This window comes from Pseudopodoces humilis, chromosome 5 (assembly GCF_049639895.1).
Source record: "Pseudopodoces humilis isolate 2021_Gansu_Grassland_sample_001 chromosome 5, ASM4963989v1, whole genome shotgun sequence".
NCBI lineage: Eukaryota > Metazoa > Chordata > Aves > Passeriformes > Paridae > Pseudopodoces > Pseudopodoces humilis.
In genome coordinates, this window is record NC_142204.1 from 6,034,718 (window position 1) to 6,060,410 (window position 25,693).

General features: G+C 41.3%; 1 protein-coding gene across 12 annotated transcripts in view; it reads left to right on the forward strand.

Moving 5' to 3' along the window:
- Nucleotides 1-20,998, forward strand: part of SOX5 (SRY-box transcription factor 5) — a 604,370-nt gene extending 583,372 nt beyond the window's left edge. For all 12 annotated transcript variants that reach the window (XM_014256070.2, XM_014256071.2, XM_088055169.1 and 9 more), the window contains 4 exons: nt 4,699-4,807; nt 5,699-5,872; nt 12,176-12,392; nt 15,623-20,998. In XM_014256070.2, the coding sequence (XP_014111545.1) occupies nt 4,699-4,807; nt 5,699-5,872; nt 12,176-12,392; nt 15,623-15,926 (804 nt within the window). In that variant the 3' untranslated portion in view covers nt 15,927-20,998. The remainder of the gene's footprint in view (nt 1-4,698; nt 4,808-5,698; nt 5,873-12,175; nt 12,393-15,622) is intronic.
- The last annotated feature ends 4,695 nt before the right edge of the window (nt 20,999-25,693 follow it).

Here is a 25,693-nt window from a genome sequence, read left to right on the forward strand (position 1 = left end):
TCCACTGCCATATGCCCAGCATTCACAGTATTCTGCAAGGACCTTGGAGTCCTTCTGGAATGTAGGTGTGTAAATGGTCTCAGGTGCACCCTGAGCACTGGGACCATGAACCAGTGCAGGACGGGAGCACTGAGGGCAGAGGGCAGTAGGCAATGTTTTTTTTAGATGTTTTTATTTCTAAAACATTCCAAGGTTTTGCTTCACTTTTATGTAGTAGTGGGAGGAGTTCTGGCAAACAGGATCAGGATGTTCTACATATGTTTTGACTCTTCTTGTTTTATGTTTCTTCTATGAAAGAGACTGCAACCAAGTTCTTGTCATTTTTAGATCAATGTTTTGTTAAACTACGACAGCTATCCATGACAGAGAGCCAGCTAACTTTTGCAGCTGACCACAAAACTGAGTCTGACTTGTGGTGCTTAGTCATTCTCAATATTTTTTTTACATGACATATTCCATGTGTGTATGTTTTTTTGTTCTTTTAAATATAATTAGAGCATTTCTAGGAGTTGTGGTACAAGTCAGTCTTCTCTGGCAGGGTAATTTCTTTGATTTATAAAGTTTTAGAAATCTCTCATCACATTGCGGCTATTGATGAAACCTCTCTGGCTTTGCTTTGGACAACTGTGCTATTTGGAGATTGAATGCTCTCTACAATATTATCTTCTCTGGTTTACCCATTAGAATTTTAAATGATCCAGTCAGCAGAGCTCTTGCTGCCCCTGTAGAGAGTCTCTCTTACAATCCAATAGGAATGATGATTAGGAAGCCCTTCACGAAGATATAAGATATTTATAAAATGTCTTTCAGCCTTCTGAAGTCTGATACAATATTCAGAAATTTGGAATCACTTCACATTTAGCAAGAGATGGGTGTGTTTTTTCTCCTGGAGGACAGGACAGGAAGGACAGGAGTGCTCCTTGCTGTTTGTTTTTGCTGCTTTGTGCTGTCTAATTTATAGAATTGCTTGTTTCACAAGCAGTTCTTCATACCTCTTTCCTGGGTTTGGCCCAACCTTACCTGTTGTTCCCAGCAATATTAGTTCAAGGCTGCAGTAGATGCCACCTGGCATTTGTTGAATAGCATTTCATACCTGAAGCAAAGGGATGTTGTGCTGGACCCACCTGTTCTCACTGGGTGAGGCCTCATCTTGCTGCTCTTTAAACAGCTAATCCAACACATCAGAGTGGTGGCAGTTTTGGGAACATGTAATTTGATTTTTGAATTATGATAGTGATGATAATGAGATCTTGGTTTTTTATAAATTTCAAACAATTGTGGATTTCTTGTCTGAAGTTGTTATGTAGATGACCTTGTCTGTTGTGGGTTGGTAGGGTGCATTTGGAACTGGTTGATTTTTAAGGTCCCTTCCAACCCAAACCATTCTATGATTCTGTGAGTGGAGGCTGGAATAGCAATATAAGCAGGTTGCCAGTTTATTTGGGGTCAGAGAAGAAAAAAACTTGTCCTTTGTTCCTTTGGAGGTTCCATAAATATTTGCCCATAGACTGAAAGACTCTGTAGAAAAGGTAAATAGGTGCTTCCATCAAATGAAGTAAGTCATCAACTGAATGCTTTCAAGCAAAACAAAAGAGGCTGCTTAGCCTCTTTAACATTTAGTGATTGTAAAAGTGTTTCTCTGTGTCAAGACTGGAGAAAATCAGCTGGTGTGTTTTTAATGGGAAGAGTGTAGGACAGGAAATCACAATGCTGCTCACCTATGGTCAGACTTTTGTATCCTGCCAGGGTGTTGCTGATCTCTTCCTGCTCTCCTAATACTGTTTGGGTTTTTGAGGGGGGCAGTTGGGTGGTTTGGGTTATTTTTTAATGTCTTGAGATGGAAGATATCTTAAAGATCATCTACCTCCAAAACCCCTGTCATGGTCAGGGACATCTTCCACTAAACCAGGTTTCTCAGACTCCCATTCAGCCTGGCCTATCCAGGAATGGGGTATTTGTAACTTCCCTGGGCAGCCTGATCCAGAGCCTCACCACCCTCAGAGCAAAGAATTTGTCCCTAACATCTAATCTAAACATACTGTCTTTAAATGTGAAGCCATTGCCCCTTGTCTTCTCGCTCCTGACCCTTGTAAATAGTCTCTCTTCGTCTTTCTCGTCAGCTCCCTTCAGGTACTGAAAGGCCTCAGTTAGATCACCCTAAAACCTTCTCTTTTCCAGGCTCAACAACCCCAGCTCTCATAGGAGGTGTGCTGTTGCAGAGCAGGAGGAAGAGTAGGCCTTAGACTTGCTATTGCCTTCGTGCTTTTTAGACTTAAAACATTTCTGAACATCAACACAGAAAAGTACAACTGGCTGCTTTGAGCCTCTGTTTCAAGAGCAGTGTCATGCAGAAGTTCTTTTTAGCTGCCATTTTATCATTGGTGATTGAATTACACATTTAAATAGAAAGGGGTAAATTGTCACTGTGTTAAAAGGATGGTTTCAGTGCTTGTGTTGCAGTTCTCCAGAGAGCCACCTCCATGCTACACAGGGCAGTCCAGGAGCTCCATGCTCATCTGGCATTCCTTCACGGCCCCCTTTCCATCACATCTGTGCTTCCTCATGTCATCCAGTGTGGCTGTTGCTCAAAAAGCTGAACTTTGCCCAGGATGGAGTGTGGCAGAGCATCCACTGACCCTGGGACTCAAATCAGATCCTGTCAGTGGAGTGTGGCTGGGAATGGAACCTCCAAGAACTGCATTTACTGCCTAAAGAAGACACTGCTGAGCCCATGCTCTTTGTGCTCTCAGTTGTTTTTTCTAAGGGCTTTACACATGCTTCAAAAAGAGTCTGCAGCAGAGTAACTCCCCTCCCCCACAATATACCCAACAAGAGAAAGTGTTCTTTTGCATTCTAGCTTGGTGGCAGTGTTTTAAAATGATTCCTGACATACAAACTTTTGAACTCTAGCACTATGAAGTTGACAGTAAATAGTTTTTTTTTTTTTTTCCTGAGGAAAAAACTGTTCACTTCTATTATATATCTGAAATCGATTTGGAAGAAATACAAAGTCAGCTTATTCCTGACTTTTTGACTTCTGACAGGCTGCTTTGGAAATGAGAGCTGAGTTAAATATGGTGGATCAAAGAGTTTGGTAAAAGCTAAATGCCTGAATACTTCAGGTGCTTATTTGAAGCTTTTCCAAGCTTTCTGGATCTGCTGTGCCTCGTAGTGTTGTGGAAATCCTTTGCTTGGGATAGGCTGAGTCTGCTGCATGAGCTTTTCCTGCAAAAAACAAGAGGATAACTCATCTTGCATGCTTTCCATGGTGAAGTGTCAGGGTATAGACAGAGCACCAGGAGTGCGAAAGGGATTCGTAGTGAAAATGAATGTGAGAAGTAAGAAAGTTAACCTCATGTTCCCTAAACTCTGTGAGCATACAAAGTTGAGTAGATTAGCCTTGTTTCTAACTCTTGAGAAAATCTTTGTGCAGTGACTTACATGAATTTGAACCATTCTTTGAATTGCAGATGCAGGGACATCACTTTGCAGGAAGAATTTCTGTATTCGCATTGTTCTCTTTTCTGTTTTCATAAGTAACGCAACCCAGTGACATTATTAGGCTACATGGAAGAGTTGCCACGTGAAAACTGAAAGTTTTTTTAGTTTATTGATCTTTTACAGTTAACAGGAGTGGAACAGAGCAAGGAAACATAAATCTTTTCTTTCAGGAAGAAGCTCAAAAGAATTTTTTCAGCTGGAGCCGCTTCATTATCATGCCATATCATGTCATTTTCTTAGCTTTGCAAAAGGCACAGTGCCTGAGATTTTGAAATGTTAGTATTGCTTCCCTGAAAGATTTATTTTTAAACGTATGATTAACATATGTCAGGAAGATAGAACGCTCATGAGCAAAAGTCATTGGGGAAAACAAAAACAGTTGGAAAATGGAACACCTTTGCATTTGTAAAGTCAAACAATTCAGGGGGAAGTGAGGTGTTTTGAAGAGAACATTGGAATTAATTGCCCTAGCACGTTGTTCTGGCAGTGTCTTCAGACACTGCTGCAGCCTGACAGATTAATTGGCAGCACACACCAGCCTGTTGCAATCCAGGGTTCACAGTTAGTTCTGACCAGATGAATGATAGACGGGGTGTTAGTAGGGCTGGACAAAACAGTCTGGACAAGAACACAAACTGCTGCCCAGGGATCATGCTTAATTCAGTCTGAACCTTTCCAAAGGCCTGAATAAGTTTGAACTGTTTTTTTTTTTTTTTTTTTCCCTATGAGCTGCTTCCTGAAATACTGCCCTTTGAAAAGGAAACAGAGCAAAGGCATCCATGTCTCTGCACCCTGATTGCAGGCTAGAAATAGAGTGAGACAATAAATGCATTGCAAAAGAGCATGCATCACCTAAACTTTCAGGCCAGTTTTGCAGTCCCAAGAACTTAAAGAGCTGGAAGTATTCTTCAAATGTGCAGCCAATTTTATCATGCCTGACTAAGCCAGTCTTTTCAACACTGTGGAGTTTGCTTATCACTAGCTAATAAGCAAGTTTTAAAGAGGACTTTATGATGGAATCTGTAACCCTATCTCTTCCAGAAAAAACATCATTACGTACTCTTCAATACATGGCTCAGTAAACTGTTGTGAATAGTTATCCAGCTTCCCTGTTAACCTCCTAAATAACATACAAACTTTGGAGTCACAATATTTAATTGTTTTCCTGATCCAAACCCTGTCATCTTGCCCATGTAGGACAAAACAACATTGGAGACCCTGACCCAGCAGCTGGCAGTAAAACAGAGTGAAGATGGGAAGTTCAGCCACGCAATGATGGATTTCAACATGAGTGGAGACTCTGATGGTCAGTACAAATGGCTTTTCCTTATTTCCAGGTTTGTGTGTGCATATCAGTGGGATCTGAGGGAGAATCCAAGTGCTTTGGGGGCCCATGAGGAATATGAGCTGTTAGCAATAAGTGGCTATGAAACAAGGCAGGAAGAAGTGATTCATTGTGGAGTGTTTTAAGTCTGGAGATGATTTTTAGCCTTCCCTCTGTCCACTGAAGGTCTCAAGATGGGTCCAAAAATGTATTTCTCATGATAATAAAAGGGACTAAAGGTGGCAAATATATGTGGAGTAAATGAGGTCACACAGGGAAGCTATGAAGTGTAGACCTGATCCTCCATAAGTTCTGTGTGTTCTGCATCTGTGGGAGATTTATTAGTTTGATGAAGCAAGAGTAGTGTTTATTTGTTTCTCTGGTATTGCTTATATTGTAAGGACATGTAAGAAGAAAAACAGGCAAGTACATAAATATTCATTTGCTAGTTAGAGAATTGCTTAAGAAATGCCCAGTATTCCCATCTATCACCCCCTTTCTGCCTCAGAAAAGGCAGAAGATAGGTGATATAATATGATCAGCATTCTGTGAGGAAGAAAGGAAGAAAATAAAAAGTAAGCCTGCATTGATAAGTATATATTTGGTTTGTGTAATTAAGCAGTAAAAGATGTCTTAGAAAAGCTGTTTAATACTTTGTATTAAAAAACAATCAAAACTCCTTATCAGGTCTATACTGTGTGATACTGAATTAATAGAATAACTAAACAAGGCAATATGCAATTATATATTAACCATTAACCTGTTGTGAATACTGACTCACTGAATGTGCAGCACACCTGACCTAGGTCACTGATGGCAGAGGAAGCTGCATACTGAAACACAAGCTGGAAATGTTTTCCTCTCGCTTTTTAGGAAGCGCAGGAGTTTCCGAGTCTCGGATTTACCGGGAATCCCGAGGCCGCGGTAGCAATGAGCCCCACATCAAGCGCCCGATGAATGCGTTCATGGTGTGGGCTAAGGATGAGCGGAGGAAGATCCTTCAAGCCTTCCCTGACATGCACAATTCCAACATCAGCAAGATACTAGGTAAGAATGATAGAGCACCGCTCTTCCAGAGCAGAGCTTGGAAAGATTGACTGAGTTTAGCTGAGCACCTGACAGAACAAAATTGCTTCTTTCTCTCTCGCTCTTTAGTCACTGCACCAAGAACAGTGATACAAGTTTCCCCTGTGCTGCCCAGCAGCATGTATTAACCACAACCTGAATTATTCTTGTATCTTTGTAATTATTGAGATTGTGGTGGTGATTCTGCCATGCACAGAAGAGAGATGGAGTAGCCTGCAGTGCCTGGGTCTTCATTTTTAAATATGGGGGTTACATTTCTCCTTTTCCAGAGAGCAGTAAATTCACCAGACTGCCACAACTTCTCCTATAGGGTGAACAGTGGCTTAGCCAGTTCATCTGTCAGTTCCCTCAAGTCCAGCAGATGCATCTCAGCAGGTCCCATGGATTTGTGCACCTTCAGGTTCTTGTACCTGATCTTCTCCTACAGTGGGTGGTTCTTCATTCTTCCGCATATTGAAAAGAATTTAAAAAAAAAAAACTGTTTCCCATATTTTCTGCTCTTCACATCCCGATCAAATTTGTCATGAACATCATCTACTGAATCTCATGCCAAAGTCTTCCAACTTTTCACTATTTGATCAGAGTCTCAGGACCATGTTCTGTCCAAAGTTACTCCTCTGTGATGTGCTAGATGATACTGTGGGTGACTAATCAGGCTCACTGAATTAGTTTTCAGCAGAAAAATAATACATCTGTGACCAAATTAGAGATACTGCATTTTTACCAATGAAAACAGCTACAGGACCTAAGCACCCCTCAGGCCAATGGCTAAGCAGGGAACATGTTTTTACCTGTGCTGCAGATCTCAATGGTTTTTCAGGCTGCTCAAGAGATGCAGTGCAGTTATAATGGACTCTTAACCAGCTGCAGGGCTGGTAAATATGCCAGGATTAGACTGGTCAGAGATGTGAGGCTTACCTTGATTAGAGGGGTATTATGAAAAGTTAGCAGGGGGCAAGTGGAAATGAGATAAATTGGTTGGAGAAGCAAAATGTATTTCCATGGATGGCAGATGTGATGATATTAGCCCATGATTTAAAGGGTGGTATGAGATGATTAGATTAGTTATGGGAACAGGATTAGAAGGCTAAATTGTTTATGTTGATGGCAATATAACCTTTTACTGGTTAAAAGCGATTATACTGGTCAGAGGTGTATGATGTGATTAGCCGGGGGACAGGGCAGTAATAGTTTTGGTCTGTTTATAAATTGAGAGTAGACCTGGTTAAACCTGTTTTTAAGTAATCAGCTTCAGAAATCTACCAGATCATTCTGAATGGCCCTTTTCATATAGAAAGTACAAAGAGAGCTTGATGTTTTCCCTCTTAACTGATTGTTTTGGATAACAACCTCCGACAACACGCTGTTAATTCATTCTGCTTAAAACAGGCGCTTGAGCTGGGCTGACATTTTACGCAGTCTCTGGGGATCCTGGTTGACATTTTAAAGGGCTTCTAAGCATTTTATAATACCTTAAAATCTGGTTTTAATAAGCCATTCTGCTGAAATTGTTAACATAAGGAATCACCTTTTACTATTTGGCGCTAGATCAGGGAGATATGGAGACATCTTTTTCTGATTAGATATACAGTAGTTGGAGTAAAATGTGCAAATTCATTACAGATCCTGTTGAGGTGACAGACAGTATAGCTGACTCCAAACTCTCTGTTTTGCTGCCAGATACGGGGAAAAGCAAGGTCTGAGACAGTGAAAGTGATGTTTCTATTTCTTTACAGCATCACATTTGATTTTTTTTCATTCTACGTGTGCAATAGAGAGGGATGTCCTGGCATCTTCCCTCTTGACAGAAACATTACAAAGTTCTTCCCTCAGCTGCAAAAGGCCAGTCTTTTGAAGTCAGCAGGGAGCTGTCTGTAACTGGCATAGGGTGACCAATTAGAAGCTCACAGTTCAGCCAGGTATTAGGTGTCCTTATTAGAAAGCCACAATTTTCCCTTCCCATTCTTCCAGCAGCACTGCTACACATTGAGATCACAGAGCTTGTTGTCACACAGAGTAACTCAGACAGAGTTCTCACCAATCGAGGGTCATTTCTGTAGTAAAATGAGAGGAGGTGCCCTTCCCAGCACCAGAATTCTCTAGGGATTATGTTTGACACTGTGGTATTATGTTTTGAGCATAAAAATTAGATACATGGATTTGTCACTAAATTCATCTGTGCATACGTTTGTCATCCATCTGTTCATTGCAACTTAAACTTGTGGATAATGGTTTTTTTAGTAAATTGTTAAAAAAGTGCTAAAATGTGAGTGCTGGACCCTATCAATTTAATAATGCATTGTTTATAGATTTCAGTAAATATTTTAATTAATTTCACTGAGAAATCTACGTAAAGATTTTAGGAAAAAATGAAGTTAATTACCAGCTTCAGAAATTCCCTGAGAATGTGTTTATGCAAACATATACACATACCTATACATTATACAAGTGTTTGTCTATGTGAGAATGTTTTCTAAACATAAAATCTGCCTGATTCAGGTACTCAGATTGAAAAAATGTCAGTCTAATGGACTGAAAGTTAGAGAATATTGCAAACAGCTTGAAAATTCTTGTCAGAGAAGCTTGGCTTGAAATCAGCAGTAAGCAGAGCTCTGAACATTGCACGTGTGTGCCTGGAGCACAAGTGTCTGAGCATGGGTGAGGGCATCTCTCCTCTGCCCTGGACTCAAATATTTGCCCTCTCCAGGTGTGTTCACAGTCACAGACAGCTCTGTGGGCACAGCTCTGACTGTCCTAGCTCAGTTTAGGGGTAGGAGCTGTGTGTGGTGCTTTCATTTTGGTTTTTTTTTTCCCTTAAGCACTTCAGCCACCACATCAGGGAGAATTGTGCTAGAATCCTGCCTGTCTTTTTGCACGCATTCAGGGAGGGGAATGGGCTCTTGTTTTCATAGTCAAGGAGAAAAGCTTTGCATACTTGACCCATTCAAAGCTTTCCAAGTCAGGTGGTGAGCAGGAAGCTCACTCAAGTCTGTAAATCTTCAAAAAATAAAGGTTTCTCAAGTTTCTACAATCACACCTTGTTTGAGCTGAGTTTGGTGCTCTGCATAGGTACCCATGCCTGCCTGTGTGTGTTTATAGACACATAAAACAATGATAAATAGAGCTATTAAAAGCATATTTTGTCCAAATAGAAGGCATTTTTAAAAAGTTTTAATATGTTGATTGATGGTACTCACTCATAGTTTACCCTGTGGGTGGAAATTCCAAGGTCAGAATTACATATACTTCAGAATTTCAAAATTTCAGATGAAGACTGTTCAGAGAATTGATTGGATTATGTAATTTACTAAGAAAATACGTGAAGATAATCATATGTAAAGAACAATGGTTTATCATCAGAAAGTGTGCCCTTTTTTAAAATTTATTTTGACAGCATTGTTTGTTTAATTATGTATGATACTTCAAAACACACTAGTAAATTGCATTTAGTATATTTTGTAAAAACAGTCAAGTTGTAGTAAGAGGAGGTAGTACTGCAGAAGTCAGTTATTAAAAATTTGCTAGGAAGAGAGGTGAAACTACCGGGATTTTTGTTGCATTTAAGTGTGGTGGCTCAGGAAGAAAAAACATAACAAATGACTTTTATGTATAAATATTGTATGTATTCCTGTATGTAGAGATAATATGCATCAAAATTTCACATTTTATGGCCCTGATCCTGCAAAGGCTTGTGTTGTTTGCTTGACTTTACCCACTACTTCTTGTCACATGAGGGGCTAGGAATCTGCCTGCCCAGATCTGACTGTAGGTTTGCAGCAAGTGAAATGGCACAGGAGAAGAGCAAGTGTGCTGGAATAGAGCATTTTGGTGGTAATTTTGCAAGACCTGGCTTTACTGTTCTGTCCATCTGTCTGTTTCAAAATATGTGAGTCCCTACATGGCAGATCCCTTCACAGCATATAAAGCAAATGTCAAGATTTGTTTAAAGACCAAGGTTTTCAGCTTTTCTATTTGTAAAAAATCCCTGATGCAGCATCAGGTAAAAGGGCTGGGGCTGTTTTCCTGGGCCATTAGGACTTCAGCAGTGATTAGACAACTCTAGATTTAGGCTAAATCTTAGGATTTTCTTTGCTGAAACACCAGTATGTCAGTGCCTACACGCAGAATTTGAAAGCACACCCACATCTGGGCATCCTGCAGAGCTCATCTGCTTTACCCTGAATTCTTAACGTTGTTCAACACAGGCCCACTCTGTATTTCCATCTTACGCAGTATTAGTTGGCGTGCAGTGTTTTGACAGTCATGTGTTTATCACTGTGTCATTCATCCCCAAATCCAGGAGGTACTACGTGTGGAAAGTCAGTGTCACTTTTCTAGCCACTCTCTTTGCCAGAAAAAGCTTGGGATAATTTCTCTGCAAGGAGACAAAGCTGCTGAGCAGGATTCTGGTCACAGGGGTGCTGCCCTGTGTAACACAGAGCCCTGCCACAGATCCCCAGGCACAGACATTACCTCTCTATGGCATGAGAAGTGATGTGCAGGAGTTTCACTCCAAACCCTAAAAGCCATCCAGCCATGCATTTATGGTGCTGGGCCTAAGCTAGTAACAATGTCTTTAAACTCTTTCCCATTCCAGGACTAGCTGGGGCATCTCTGCATGCTGTTTCATTCTTAATTAAGAATGTTCATCTCAAGAGACTCTGCCCTGTCTCCTGTGGCAAGGCTTTTCAGTGCAGATGGACACACCACTGATGACATTACAATGTGCATGTTGTAAACATCATGACAAATGATGGGTTTGACTTGAAAGCAATGTTTGCTAAGAAAGGCCTGCCCATTGCCCCTTTTCAGGACAATGACATCGTTGATTATGCATTGCTTATCTCTGGATGTGAGGTCAGGTGGTACCTGCACTTCTCTCCAGAAGCCCAGACTGCAGCAGGGAATAAAGACTCAAAGAGTAATGGGGGAAATGGTGTCACTAATCAGAAGGGGCCTTTCTAGAGGGAATGAAACTGTTTTCTTTCCTGGGGAAAGGATAACTGTGCTGTCTGTACTGCGAGTCTTGGGGGTACAGTGGGATAAGACCAGCCTGAGTAATAGCATGAGCTAACCATAAAAAAGGAAGAACAAGAGGAAGTCAAGTATGACATATGACGTTATGAACCCGTTAAATTGAGAAACTATTCAAACATTTTTCCAGTGGGAAACTTGACTATTTTCCAATAAAGTTTTCTTTCTAGGCCACAGGTTTCACAGCTTGAACTATTCCTGTTATTTAAAATATATCTTACCCTGAAGCACTTCTATATTTAATGGAAAAATAAAATGGGGCAACTGATTCAAGAACTTTTACTTTCTGCTCCCATATTATATCCTTTAAGAAATACTAGTTTATAACTTTCAGCAGGCATTTGAAAACTATTTTGAAGCCTTTACTATATCCCTATCTCAAATATCCAAGTTAACACAGGCAGAAAACAAGGCTGCTGGCAATGCAGCCATAGTGCAACTCCAGGGAGAAATGTGCCAGCACTCCAGTGCTTTTCCCTTCATGACACAGTAAATTCTCTAAGTTGGGGCTGGCAGCGTTTCCCAGGACTTGGTCTTGGAGTTAAAGCCCCACTGACACATATGGGATAGTTTATAGCTTTTAGAGGCACTGCTTTAGGGTCTTTGAAGGCTCCTGTACCTGACTGCAGAGCATTTACAGTCAGTTCCGATTCTGCTGCTCACCAACCTGGGAGCAGAAGGAGCCGGTGTTTGTCGGGAATGATTAAGCTGTGGACATGTGTATATCCAGATCTGATGCCTTGATCCAGCTGTGGATCACAGTGACCAGACAGGAGCACGTGGAGCAGAGCCTTCTCTGAACAGGAGGTGTAAACAGACACGTGGCCAAGGGAAAGTGTGGGGACACAGCAGAGCAGGCCCTGGGTGTCCATTCCTCCAAAATACACTGCCTTGTGATAATGGTTTCACTGCCCACCTGAAGGGCATAATAAGGTAGATAAATTTCAGTAAAATACTGAGTCAAAATTTCCAGTGCCATCTCTCTCTGCATCTTGGCCATACCCAGGAGGTTTATGAGTCAAATACAAACAAGACCAGAACCCTGTCTAGAAGCTCTGACAGATTCCCAGCCCAAAGCGAAATGGCCTTAGGTGCCTTGTTCTGGGTGACCTACTTGTTTTTCTGCCTTGCAGTGTTCGGGGATGAGTAGCATCTCAACTTTTTTTATTTTTTTTTCCTTTTTTTTTATTATTTTTTTTTCTTTTTTGTTGTTGTTGTTGTTGGTGACAGGATCTCGCTGGAAAGCTATGACAAACCTAGAGAAGCAGCCATACTATGAGGAGCAGGCCCGGCTCAGCAAACAGCACCTGGAGAAGTACCCAGACTACAAATACAAGCCCAGGCCGAAGCGTACCTGCCTTGTAGATGGCAAAAAACTACGCATTGGCGAGTACAAGGCCATCATGCGCAACAGACGCCAGGAGATGAGGCAGTACTTTAATGTTGGGTATGAGACCTTTCAAAACTACTGCTCATTTCATCAAAAGCAAAAAGTAAAAATCAGGGAGAATTCTTAATTGTAATTTATTGGCAAGAACGTTGGATATTGCTAATGGAAAATGCGAGTTGTACTTGATAAGAAAGTGTTCCAGGAGGAAGTTAGGCAGTTTTAGGAATTTTTTTGTTGGCTCTGTTTTATGCTCGTGTGAACACCTCCACCAACTGTCTCATTTCCACTCTGATCAGGAAAAAAGAGGCTTTAAGATTTTCTAATGAAATGTAAGTCTTCTAGTAAAGCCTTATAACTATTATGAGGCCTCAGAGAGAGTATCTGGATGAATCTGTGGTAGTGCCTCTTGATCAAAAAGCCAAAAATAAAAGTTTGCACTCAGTGTGATCTGTGGCAATTGGTCTGCAAAAAGGACTGCTGAGCACACTGAACTTGAGCTGGAATATTGATGTGGCTCAGTTGATTCATATCAAACTGTGTTCATATCATCTCTGCATTGTTCATTTGCCCTTCCAGGGAGCATCTTACAGTCCAGCAAGTTAAATGCTTTCTGTTGAGCAGAAATTTTAAGACCAGTTCTGATAAACAGCTAATAGATCACTTTGATACGATTACAATAAAATATGCCTAGAAGACTAGCATATATTTTCTTTCTGCAGATATTCCTTGCTGTTGGTTACAGCAGACGAAAAAGAATCAGAAGTAATCAAATATTCCACAATATTTCTGTATTCACTTGAGAAAATTAAAAGCTGCACAGTGATCCTAAAAAAAAAAAAAAATCAAAACCAGCAACAAGAGAGTCCCTCTGAAATAATGGAATTTGTGTTCTGCTTCATCTTAATTTGGAATCCTTTTGGTATTAACTGGGTTGCACATCTCTTTAGTTAATGGCTAGAAGTAGCAATAAAGGAGAGAACATCTATCTAGTGCCTGTTAAGTGTCATCAGACTGTGTTTTAAACAGCTACAGTGTGCATTGTTAGAATAAGCCGCTCAGCAGAGAAATTTGAGCTGCTTAACCCTGCGGTGCTGGCAGGTCCAGTGATCCCAGTGGTAAGCACTGAAACAAACACAGGGAAGTCAGCCAACATTTGGCTTCAACAGATTAAAAAAAGAGGAGGGGGCCTTATGGAAAAAGAATAGGTGGCAACAGAGCCCCCAAAATACTGCTTATCTGGTTAACATGCATGCCTCATCATGGGGAAAAAAATTAACCTTGTAACATTCTGCCTACAGAAATTCAGCTTTCCAAACAAGGCTGACATTGAAATCAAGACATTTCTGGAGGTAATTTGCACTGGGGCACCAGTGCACAAAACCTGGGGCGAAATCTTTATGGAAGCAGCTGGCAGAGCGGCTGCAGTGGGGCTGGTGTGGTGTCCCCAGCCACAGCACCACAGTTGCATTCCTGGTTTAAGTTCCCCATCTGTTGCATGCACCAATAGAGGTCATCTATGGCTAAACTCCTAAACACCAGCCCAGCTCCTGCCTGGGCACCACAGTTAGTGCTTCGTTTAGCAGGAACTGTGGCTGTGCTCGAGACATCACAGTGGGAAGGACTGGGAATTTTTTTATGTTCCCCCTTTCCTCATCATCAGTGGTAGCATGGCAAGTGTGGACTGCTGAGAGCCCTAATACATTGCCATCTGAGGACTGCTGCAAGATCCTCTAGGCTGGACATCCCACAGAAGTGGAAAAATATTATTCTTAAATTATTTAATATTTGAAAAGCACTCTGAAAAGCACCGTTTAAGTGCAAAGTGTTTCCATTGTTAAATATTAAAACCAATTTAAGTGTGCTGAATCTTGTTGCAGAGATGCTGACTCCAGAAAACAAAAGCCTTCCTACTGAATTAAGAATAAAATGCAAATTAGATCTGCTCCCTACTTTAAGAGCTGCATCTTCAGCTGAGACAGCTTGAGTTGTTTCAGAAACATGGAAATAAGAGCTCTGTGGAGGGAGGCCTTGCTCGGATGGCAGGCAGGAAGTATCTGAAAATGCAGCAAGCAATTCCAAACAAGTATAAAGCTGTTTGGCAGAGGAAAGTCTTTCAGGATCACTGTACTGTGTGAGGCTTACTGTGCAGCCAGGGCACAGGCAGACAGGGGAAGAGGGAAGGGTTTCATTCTTAATTAAGAATGTTCATCTCAAGAGACTCTGCCCTGTCTCCTGTGGCAAGGCTTTTCAGTGCAGATGGACACACCACTGATGATATTACAATGTGCAGCATGTACTGAAGAGAATTACAGCAATGGAATTACTTCATGCAGGAAGGAAACAAAAGGAGCATGAATTTTAAACCTCTAGGCTTGTTGGGACTCTGAAGCTTCTCAGGGAAACAAACACTAGTATAACACAGCTAGTGTTCTTGATGCAAAGGGAATTTCTGTGGCCTGGAATAATTCTTCTTTCATTACTGCAGACAGGTTTCCAAGGCTTAGATGCTGTATAAAGGCATCCTGTAGAAGATTTTCTCAAATGCTCATGTTGTTTCCTTGCTTTTTATTTATTTTTAAGTAATGCCCATTTCTGTTTTAAGTCTGCCTTTTCCCAATTTTATCCACCTTCCTTCAAAGAACCTGGTTTTCACAAGGGCTGCTCCCAGTGGAAATTCACCTTCCAGAGGGAGACCTTTAGTGATCTATCCTATAAACTCATGTTGGCTCCAGAAAGCCAACCATTCCTGTCCCTAATAATGACCAGGTCCCTGAATTAATGTGGAGTAAGCATTGTCTCTGCTTTCTCCTCATCCACTGGCACTTTCCTGTGGCACCTCCTCATTTTTGTGCCATCTACCTGGACCTTGCTGCCTCTCTACTACTGGCAATTTATGTCTAGTTACTGTGACTTATATGTCCAGTCCTGATAGCAGGTGGGATTTTTTAAAAGGAAGATTTTCAAAATATTAAGCTGGTTTTAAGCTGGACCACAGTTGGCAAGAGTGTGTATTTTTGGCTGGCACCAAGCTGATCCAGAAAAGAAGTTTCCCTCACAAGGAGGCAAGCTGAAGCTGTGTGGTTCAGCTAGAGATGTTTACATAGGCTGGATTTTCTTATCAGTGGAACTGATTTGGGTTTGATGTTCATTTGTGGAGCATCATTTGGTGAGTTTTGAACATTGTTATACGAATTCCTCCGCATGCCCAAGAATGTGTGCTGTCGAGCTTGCCCTCCCTTTATTCCGTGCAGCATTCCAACACCCTTTCACTCTCTTCTTCCCGTCAGGCAACAAGCACAGATCCCCATTGCCACCACGGGCGTAGTGTACCCAGGAGCCATCGCCATGGCAGGAATGCCTTCCCCACACCTGCCCTCGGAGCACTCCAGCGTGTCCAGCAGCCCAGAGCCCGGCATGCCCATCATCCAGAGCACTTACGGAATCAAGGGCGAGGAGCCGCACATCAAGGAGGAGATGCAGCCCGACGACGTCAACGGAGAGATCTACGATGAGTACGATGAGGAGGAGGACGACCCCGATGCAGACTATGGCAGTGACAGTGAAAACCACATTGCGGGGCAAGCCAACTGATTCGGGGTCCCAATGTCTCGTGACCTGCAGGACTTCAAGGAAAAAAGAAAAAAAAAATAAATAAATAAAGCCCCATCTGGTTTATCCTTGCCAGTGGCCAAGCACATTAACTTTCTCATACACTGACTGTTACTTTAACTGTTAGTCTTAACTAGTTGGGACATCAGCTGACTAATAGACATCAGCCTGCATCAGAAATAAAAAGGCTCAGAAGAAAGGAAACAAAGACAACGACAACAACAACAGAATGATATAAGCTATGGGTAAAATAATGCCAGTAATTCAGCTGCTATACCCAAGCACTGAAGTCTTACCCGTTGACCTTTTATTATTATTATTATTTTTTTCAAATAAACTTTATGGCTGTTTGTTCTACAATGTTCTAGAAATTCTCACTCAGGTACACAGTGCCAACAAGTGGCTTGTGAATGTGTTTTGTTGTTTTGTGCTACAGTTTAAAGAGAAATAATTTTTTTTTTTGGTAATGCACCTGACAGGAAAAAGAAAAGATAAAATTCCTTTTAACCCCCTCTGTCTCCTCCTCCTTCTCCTTCTCCTCTTCTTCCTCTTCCTCCTCCTTCTCCTCCTCCCTGTCAAATCTGTGTCAGAAGTGTGTGTGTGTGCGTGCCTGTGCGCATGGCTGGCAAGGAAGGAAGTGGGGAGTCTTTCTGTTAACCCCAACAAGCATTTCCTTTCAAGAGAGGACTTCTCTTCATCAGTTGCACACCATACTGAGTCTTTGAGCAAGTGCCAAATTTGTACTAAAGCGCTGAACTAGTCCAATTTGCATTTTTTAGGTTGGTCTCTTCTTGTTTTGCTTTACTTTGGCTTTTCATTTTCTTCTTGCTCTGTCTTAAGTTAGGACAGTGTTATATCTTAGACAATCCCTTGAAGAACCTGATATACCAGCAGCTGGTGAGATTAGACATATATTTTTGGTTTTGCTTTTGCTTTTTAAAGGAAACTGTAGGTGCTGTTCTCAGGTGAATAAAAAAGAGAGAGAGAGAGAGAGAGAGAGAGAGAGACATAAGAAATTTAGAGAAAAAAATATTTTATGGTCTTGGATTTTCATGTGTGCGTGTTTATGGTACTAATAAGAATTATCTTGGACTATCGTGAGCAAAAAACATGTTCCAGAATGAAGTCCTGCACCCTCCAAATGACTTGGTCTCTAAGAAACCTTTACTTTTCATTTACACTTCAAGTGGCAGCATAAACAACATATGAAAGGCTTGTCCAAAATGTGGTTTGTTCTGCACAGGACACAGCAACTGGAAATGTTACCTCCTCACTGAGCATAATTAAGTTACCACCAACCGGGTCCAGTTCTGATGAACTCGTACCTTCAGGGTGGTTGAGTACTGATTTCTGATTCAAAAGGCAAATTTTTTTTTTAACTGACTTTTTTTTTTTTTTTTTCTCCTGTGCACTGGCAGAAATCCTTTTATCAGTGAGATGTTTGTGTAGGAAGGAAAGCTAATAGCTATGAAGAGATTTCCATATTCATAGTAGGGTTATAAGAACTCAAACCTTTGCAGTGCTGAATTTCCCTCCCTGCTGCCTCTCAAAACTGAAAAATTATCCTCCTGTGCTAAAATATTTTCAGTGTTGTTGTAGAGCACTTACATTGCTTGGGCAGTTTTGTCTTCCTTGAGCAACCACAACCAGATGAGGAAGCTGCTCTGTTCCCTGGGAAAGGCAGGTCTTGGGATTGTGCTGAAGCAAAAACTTTCCTTGGAATTGTTCTTTTAACTGAGGATGCCAGCTTCATGTTGCTTCCTAGAAAATTCCTACTCCCAGAGGGAGGTGCATTGCTGTCGTTATCACCTCTAACTTGCAAAATTAGCCCCATGCATCCTGTTGGCAGTGGGATCCCAGCCCAAGCACTCAGCAGAACCCTGGTCATCACAATTTGGCAACACTGATTTAGCAAACAGTCCCTTAATCAGGCAAATTCAGCCCTCAATGCCAGGTGCAGGAGAAACAGGACAGGTAGGAAGGGGGGAATGCCTTTCTTTGCCTCTCAAAATCCCACTTGAAGTGTAACTTAACCTCTGCAGACCTTGTGCAAAGCAAAAAGCAAATGCCATTGAAGACTTAGGACAATACTCCAATGAGTGGTTTGGGCATGTGATAGTTTTACCCTGCTACATCTCTGTTCTTTTTCTTCTGTTTTCCCTGTTTTTATTTCCACCTCTGCTTTGAAAAATTCTTTTCTATTTTCTCTCTCTCAGAAGATTTGCTCTGAAATTATGCTTGGAGTAGCTGATCATATCCTCCATGACAGAGAGGGTTCTTTTTTGTTTGTATTTTATGACTGTGTTGGGTTTTGGTTTTTTTTTCAGTTGAACTGCCTCTTCTTGCTAGTGTTGAATGGTAATTATAATAATAATAATAATAATGGTCAGCTGTTCCCAGATTAGTAAATTATGTATAATTTATTTACACCCCCCCTTTTTTAACTTTATTTTATTCTGTTCTAATTTGGCAGTGCAGCAAATGAAGCTGTTAGGCTATTTAAAATGGATACCCCTCCCCACCTTACCTTTTTATATATATATAAATATATATATATACATATGAAAACAAATCGCTTCTTCTTCTGCTCACACCATTTCTCTTTCTTTTATTTTAATTTTGGCCCCAGCCATGTCAACTTCTGATGTTTATTATGATGGAGTGAATTAATGGGAGTGTTGTTTTCAATCTTAATTAACTTCTGCTCTCTCATCACTCATTTTAGTTATTTAATTACACCAGTCATCTAGAGCCAATTTTTTTTAAGCACTCTGTTTGGATAAGAAGGAAAAAAAATAGACAATTGTTTTTATATCATTATTATGTACAATGTGAAAACAGATATTTGCTCCTTTTTATTTTATTTTTTTTTAAACTTTTAAATTTGTTCCCTGTCTTTGTGAACAAATTACTTCTGACTCTTGTGGGTTCACCTCACATTTGCTGGATGCTTGATCTCCACCACGGTTTAGAGACTCTCTGGTTTAATTGTGTCACTTCGGGCTACCGGAATACTTTGTTTTAGCTCCAGGTAGGTGCCACTGTGGCAGGTGGGAGCAAGTCTTGGAGGCTTGGGCTGGGAAAAGCCAGTGGGAAGGGGGCCCTTGGACTTCAGTGGGACCAAGTTTCAGTCCTGAATTCTGCAGGAGCCGCTCCTGGAGGCAGCCTGGTGTCCATGGGCACGGTGGGACAGTGCCCTTCTCCAAGAACTCCGTGCTTTTCACACCACCTCACCCAGGGCTCAGCTGAAACAGCTGATTTTTTTCTCTACACATTCCCTTTGGAGAGACTGTGCCCCAGCCTGGCCTTCCCCTGGGCTTTGGAAATGGGTTGCTTTAGCAGACTGTCCACCTCCTCTACATTTGGGATGTTGAAGCTGTTGCAGAAATGTTAAAAAGAAAAAAGAGAAAAAAAAGAGGCCAAAAGATGAAAACATAATTTTTTAAAAATTGGCTCTGGGGTTCCAAACCAGTAAAATACTTAATGCCCTTGCTAATGTTTTCTTAGGTCCAAGGATGAGTACCCATATATCCATCAGCAGTAGAAGACCACATTTGAAAATAGGGTACTGTTTGTCCCACTTGAATTTTCTGGGGAAAATAAAGAAAAAACTAAAAAACAGCAACAACAACAACAAAACAAAAAAGCAAAACATGCATTTATAAAAATTATCTTCTTGTCTCGTTTCTTTTTTTTTTTCCTGGGTTCTGTGCCCTGGAGCATGTAGAAAAAACAGGTTAGAAGAGATTAAGATTTATTAACCTAAAAGCTCATTGAGGCCCTAATGCCAAGGTGAGCTCTGTTCCCCTCTTCCCTGGGAACCTGGAGAGCCAGGATGCTCCTGGGGAGCTGCCTGGGGTGGGGTGTACAGGCCACCTCCTTCTAAATGGGGGGTAGCCACCATGCATCTTGTGATCTTGAGAAAAAACATCACCAGCAGTGGGGAAAAGGGGAAAAGGAAAAAAACCGAAGGCACTTGCTTCTAAGCTCAATTAAATAACACAGAGTATATCCTTTTTTCCATTTATTCATGCCTTATATTAGTAAAATGGGATTTTTAAGTGCATTTAACATCTTTATCTAACCGTTCCGCTGTATTAATCAGGCCCCCAGAAAAGAACACTAGCTGCTATTATAGCATTTAATTAGTTTTGTAACCAAATCCTCTTATTATGAATGCATATGGAAGAAACTCTTTCTTCGAAGACATTATTTCAAAGATTTGGTTACTGCAGTAGACTGTCTTTAATTAAATCATTTTTTAGAAAGTAAATTGTCTTTAACATTTTTACAGCACATTTTCAGAGCTTTTTCTTTTTAATCCAAAGAGATGAGCTGTTATTGTCCCCGAAGAAGCCTCTGACATCACATTTGTAACATCAAAAATAATTATACTCCATGGAAATGTAGGTCTTCCTTAGCAAGAATTCGTCTGCTGTAAAGAAAGGCAGCTGTGTGGTATCTCGGACATTTCAGGGCATGGTGTGTGGGATAGGAAGTTTCTTTGTCTGACCACTTCTCGGTAGAACCATCCCTTCCATTTTGCAAATAACTGTGTAATTCACTAGATGTGGATTCAAGTGTATCCTAAATTCACAGGGCATGGGCTGTCTGTTTAGCTTGGTTTATATTTACATTTTTTCAACTTTATCTTAACTTCTCAGTTTCCCAGATTGAAGAACATGTCAAGTTCGTTTTTTCTACTGACTGATTTCTCTACTCCCCAGTGTTTTTTGTCACTGGTGTGCTGAAACAGTATTTATATAGCTCCATTGGCTCTAAAGCTCTTACTCCTCCTAACGTTTTGGATTTTACAAGTGAAATGAAAATAGAAAAGAAATAGAGACAATCAAATGCCTGGAGCTTAAAACAAAGTATGTGCAACCTACCATCTCACTTGAAATTTAATAAAAGAAATAATTATGTAAATATAACATAGAGTTATAGATTTATATTTTGTTCATAACACATAGTGTAATATAAGTTGTATATTTTCATGTTTTGGTTTTATGTTATCATTCATGCCACAATAAATAAAAAAAAACAGGACTTGATGTACTCTTTAAAAAAAATACAATGTGGATTGCCACCATCCTGGGGTTTTTGTTTTGGTTTTTGGGTTTTTGTTTCTTTTGCATTCCCCTTTTTCAGTATTACTGCCCTGCAAGGCACCAATAAAACAGCAAATGTGTTCTTTACCTATCCTGTGGTCCGTTTGCCACTTATTATAGCAAAGGGTGTGCTAGCAAACTTTACTGTCAAGAGAAAACAGCTGGGCTCAAGGGGCAGAAAGTGCAATTTAGATTCGGCTTACCAGTCTGCTCCAACATTCAAGATTTTCATAAAATCGCAGGACAAAAAGATCACCCCATCTTTCAAATACTAGCATTAAAGCAGAAGGAGAAGATGGGCCCAGTGGTACAGTGCAATTTCCAGTTCATTGTCAGGACAATAAACAGATGGCCAAATCCAGAGGTTTGGCCCATGCCCACCTTCCCGAGCTGTGTTCTCTTGCCACAGGCTTGTCTGCTCAGACACCAAAGCATGCTCAGGGAAATACCCAATTATAAACACCAGTGACACAAAGCTATGAAAAAAATAGCTCTGCTCATAGTTAGTCAAAATGTCCCAACATGCTGCCTAAACAGTTCATGAAGTTTTGACAGCAGCATATGGCACGAAGTGGGATGAAATGAATTTGTACCTGTTTTTGACAGTAAGTTATTCTGATGGGTGCTTACTCTCAAGTGCCTACGGCTTGACAGATGCCACTCTATGGTTCCAGATTTCCTAAAGGGAAAAGGCAATATTTGGGAAAGCAGGAGGTAGCTGGTGGAGATCCTATGAACCTGTCCCCACTTATTTGGTTTGCCAGGTTGTCCTCTGTGCTTTTCCTGTGAGTGAGGTGGCACCTGAAACATCCCACCAGCAAACCAAACATCTGTTCCAGCAAGGAACAGACACAGCCAAGAGCACCTACAGAGCACCTGTCCAGTGGAAGTGGAAATGGACTTGAGAAGAACCATATGATAGTAGCTCAGGCCAATAAAAGTCAGAATCATTTAACCCCTCAAAATCCCTTTTTCTGATACTGTCAGCAATATGTGATGAAGGGAGCCCCTCTCTGGTGCTGACAAGGCACACACTGCCCACCTGAATCTAAGCATGACTGAACAGGTGAGGTCTCACCGCCCTACACAGAGATGGAGTGACTTAGATTTTTTTATTTTTTTTTTTAATTTCTTTTTTATTTCTTTTTTCTGGTGGGGCTGGTACCTGACAGAAGCAACAATGTTCCCTAAATCTGTGGTGGAAAAATGTCAAGGAGAACCTGAAGAAATCTAAGCTGAAGATACATCTAAAATGTAATATGTGTGGATAAGGCTGAGCTTTTCAAAACCAGGAACAACAACTAGTTAAACCCTAAGTATGCAGCTGAAGTTAAAAACAAAAAGTTTCTAGTGTCCTTAAGTGATATGGCCCAGACTCGGGAGTGGTAACAATTCTCTCCCTAGACAAGTTGTGAGGGGGTTTGGGTTGGGTTTTAATTTTTTTTTTTTCAAAAACTTCTAAAACATTCCAGCAATTGCCTGTAGCAGGAAGGAAGAAAATTAGGATGATTATGACATTAAACTATTTAAAAAAGAAAGACGTGTGACAATTAACGCATTCCTACCAAGAAAGTAACATACCAAGCTCTGTGTGTGTAGGAAAGTGAAAAGACCCCCCGCAGAAGCCATGAAAGGTTATGGAAAGCGTATGTGCCTCACGAGGAAGCTCAGTGCTGTGACTTTGGCATCAGTGAGAAAAGGGTGCATGGGAGCTTGTCAATAAGCTCTCAGTTAATAAATATTCAGCAATACTGTAGGAAAGCAGTGTGGGAGAAGAGCAGGCAGCGTCTGTCGGGCCAGCCAGTGGAAAACACATGCTGTAAAGGTACAGAAAATCCTGTGAACATACTTATCTAAGTAATCTTAAGTGCCTGAGACCAAGCAAGAGAGTTGGTGTAGCTAATTTAAGTCACTGGGATGCTCTGTTGATGTCTGGTGCTGTAACAGTAGCACTTACACACTGGAATCAGAGATTCTTGTAAGATAGCAACAAAGACAGGAAAAAGAAACAAGGACTGTAGCATCCTTGGCCTAATTCAGGAAGGCTGGTGATGTTGGCAGCCCTGTGAACATCAGCTGTGCCCCAGGTGCACCACATCCCTGCAGGAGCAGCTGTGCAGGGCTGTACAGGGGTGGCAGCCTGCCTTCCCTGCTCTGGGATGGATTTGCAAGGCACTGCAGGAGTTCCATGCTTGTTTTTCTCCTCTAAATAAATTTGATCTCAGTTAATGAAGAAGAAATCCTGCAGATTGCCAGGTATTATTTGGAGCTGCTGCTGTCCAGCCTTCATTCATGCAAACATTGCATTCATCACTGCAGCCATGGCCTTATGGCATTGCTCAGGTGGGTCACAGGTTCCCACTGCCAACACTCACCTGGGAACCTCCCGCCTTCACTTACACCACATCTGGCCTGGCCACCTGGAAATCCAGCCTTGGGAGTTGGCTGTCTGTATCCAACACCCCGAGAGATCAGCTGGTGCTTGGTGGTTTAGGGGTTTTTGGGGTTTGGATGCTTTTTTTCCAGCAGGTCTCTGCGTCCAGGGAAGCAGGGAGAGGACCAAGTGCTCAGATGGAGCTGTCTTCTATCACAGACAGACTCTGCTCAGAGCACTGGATGTCCAACAAACTCAGCTGTCACCACCACTCAGCTCCATATGGCTGAAGAGGATGTGATGGGGGTTTCCCACCCACTGACCCGATCAGAGCAAACTGCTTGACACGAGATTAGTAGTTTCTTGATTTTGGGCCTGGTTATTTGCAGATTTACAACAATTTGCCTCTTAGGACGCTTCTAAACTTGCTGTCAGAGGCAGCATGGAATGTTACTTTGACCAAAATCAGGCATGCCCTTCACCCCTTCCCTGTGGAGGCCAAGCCTTTAGGAAGAGGTTAAAGTTGCACCAAAATGCACCTCTCCACAAAAACCTGAAATACTTCAAGCAGGGAGACTTTCAGCAGAGTTGGGCCTAAATGAGAGTAGAAGGTACATACATAATTGAAAACCTAATTATAAGCACGAAGTTCAGGTTTAGCTAAAACTCTGTGTGGCAATTCAAGCTGCAGTTTGAATGGCTTTTTGAGATAGGTTAGACTTGGTTTGAATCTTGACTGTGTGTTTCATCTTAGTTAGCAATGTCAGGAAGGAGGGAGGAGGGCTGGTGTATCCCAAATAATGCATGTCAGCTGCTGGTATAGGCATGGTTTTAGCCATAAGAAGGACCCTTTTTAGTGCAAATCATCACCCCTGGAAAATGTTCCTCGTAATTCCAGGCAGCATCAGTGGTGCTGCAGGGCCTGGGGTGAGTGTCAGCTGTACTGATGAAGCTGTACAGAACTGAGTGTGTATGCCTGAAGATGGGGCTCAAGCTAAGCCCTGCAAAGCCCCTCCTATGCCCCCACAAGAGCATCCCCACACAGGGATTTGTGTCAGTTTAACTTCACATTATCAGCACAACTTTCACAGGCACTGAATGCCTAACCCACCAAGGATAAATCAATGCCTCCCCTTGTATTTAACAGAGATATGACTTAAATACAGTGAGTAAATCAAAGTAATTATTTAAAATTAAAATTATTTAAGAGAGTTAATCTGGGAGAATGGCATGGTGGTTACAGAAGCGGCTGAGACATGGGACTTCAGCAGCTATTCCTGACTCTGTCAGGGACTTGCTCTACAACTTCAGGAAAATTACTCAGCCCATCTCTATGACTGCTATAATAATGCCTACTTCAAAGGGGTGTTATGAGGTTTAATTCATTAATGCCTGCAAAGCACTTTGAGATCTTTGGATTAAAGGCACTACAGTGCAAAGTATTATTAGCTACAGGAAAAGCTCTCAGACAAGCATGGCATTAAACGTCTGCAGTTAAAAAAAATAGGAAGAAAAAAAAGCCCCAATGATGAGCAAATTGTGGGTGGTTTGGGTTTGTTTTTTTCTCTGTGGCCAGGTTTCCATTATTCAGATCTGTGCTTTGCTAAACTGAGGCCAGGGATGGTACAGCTCAGGGTCTGATTTCATTGTAATTTCTAGAGGTCCCATATTTTTAACATAACTGCTTGGATTTGGGGCTTTTTGGGGGGCTTCATTTTATCAAAATCCAGATTTTGTGGATCAAAAGCCTATTCAACTTCCCCCTAAAGATATATTTACCCACTGAGTTAAACAAGAAGAAGAAAATAATTTTACTTTGTATTGACAACTTGGGTTTTTTTTATAATTCAGTCTGTGTGTTTACTTTCCCAATGAAAAGTCTATTCCATTTGATTTTAAAGGGCTAAGATTTTCAATATTGGTAATTATCTGGAATCCAGAGGGATTTTTATCACAAAACAGGGTCTTTTATCTCTAGTAGAGCTGACCCACCTAATGTGAGTGTAATTGCAAACAGACAAATTGGGATTTGGGATTTTCCAGAAATGGATTAAATGGAGGATTTTTTTTTAGTGACTGCCTTGCTCACAAGTATTAATTTATTTCTGATGTTAAGTTTCAAGACCAAACAGCCAAAGGTAAGAAACAGGTTGTTTCTGTAGGTCCATACTTAAATCTTGTCTGATCTTCTCATTCACTGGGTGCCCATGGACAGAGCCTCACAGGGCAGGGATGAGTAGGATTTCTCCCATCAAAACCAGGCA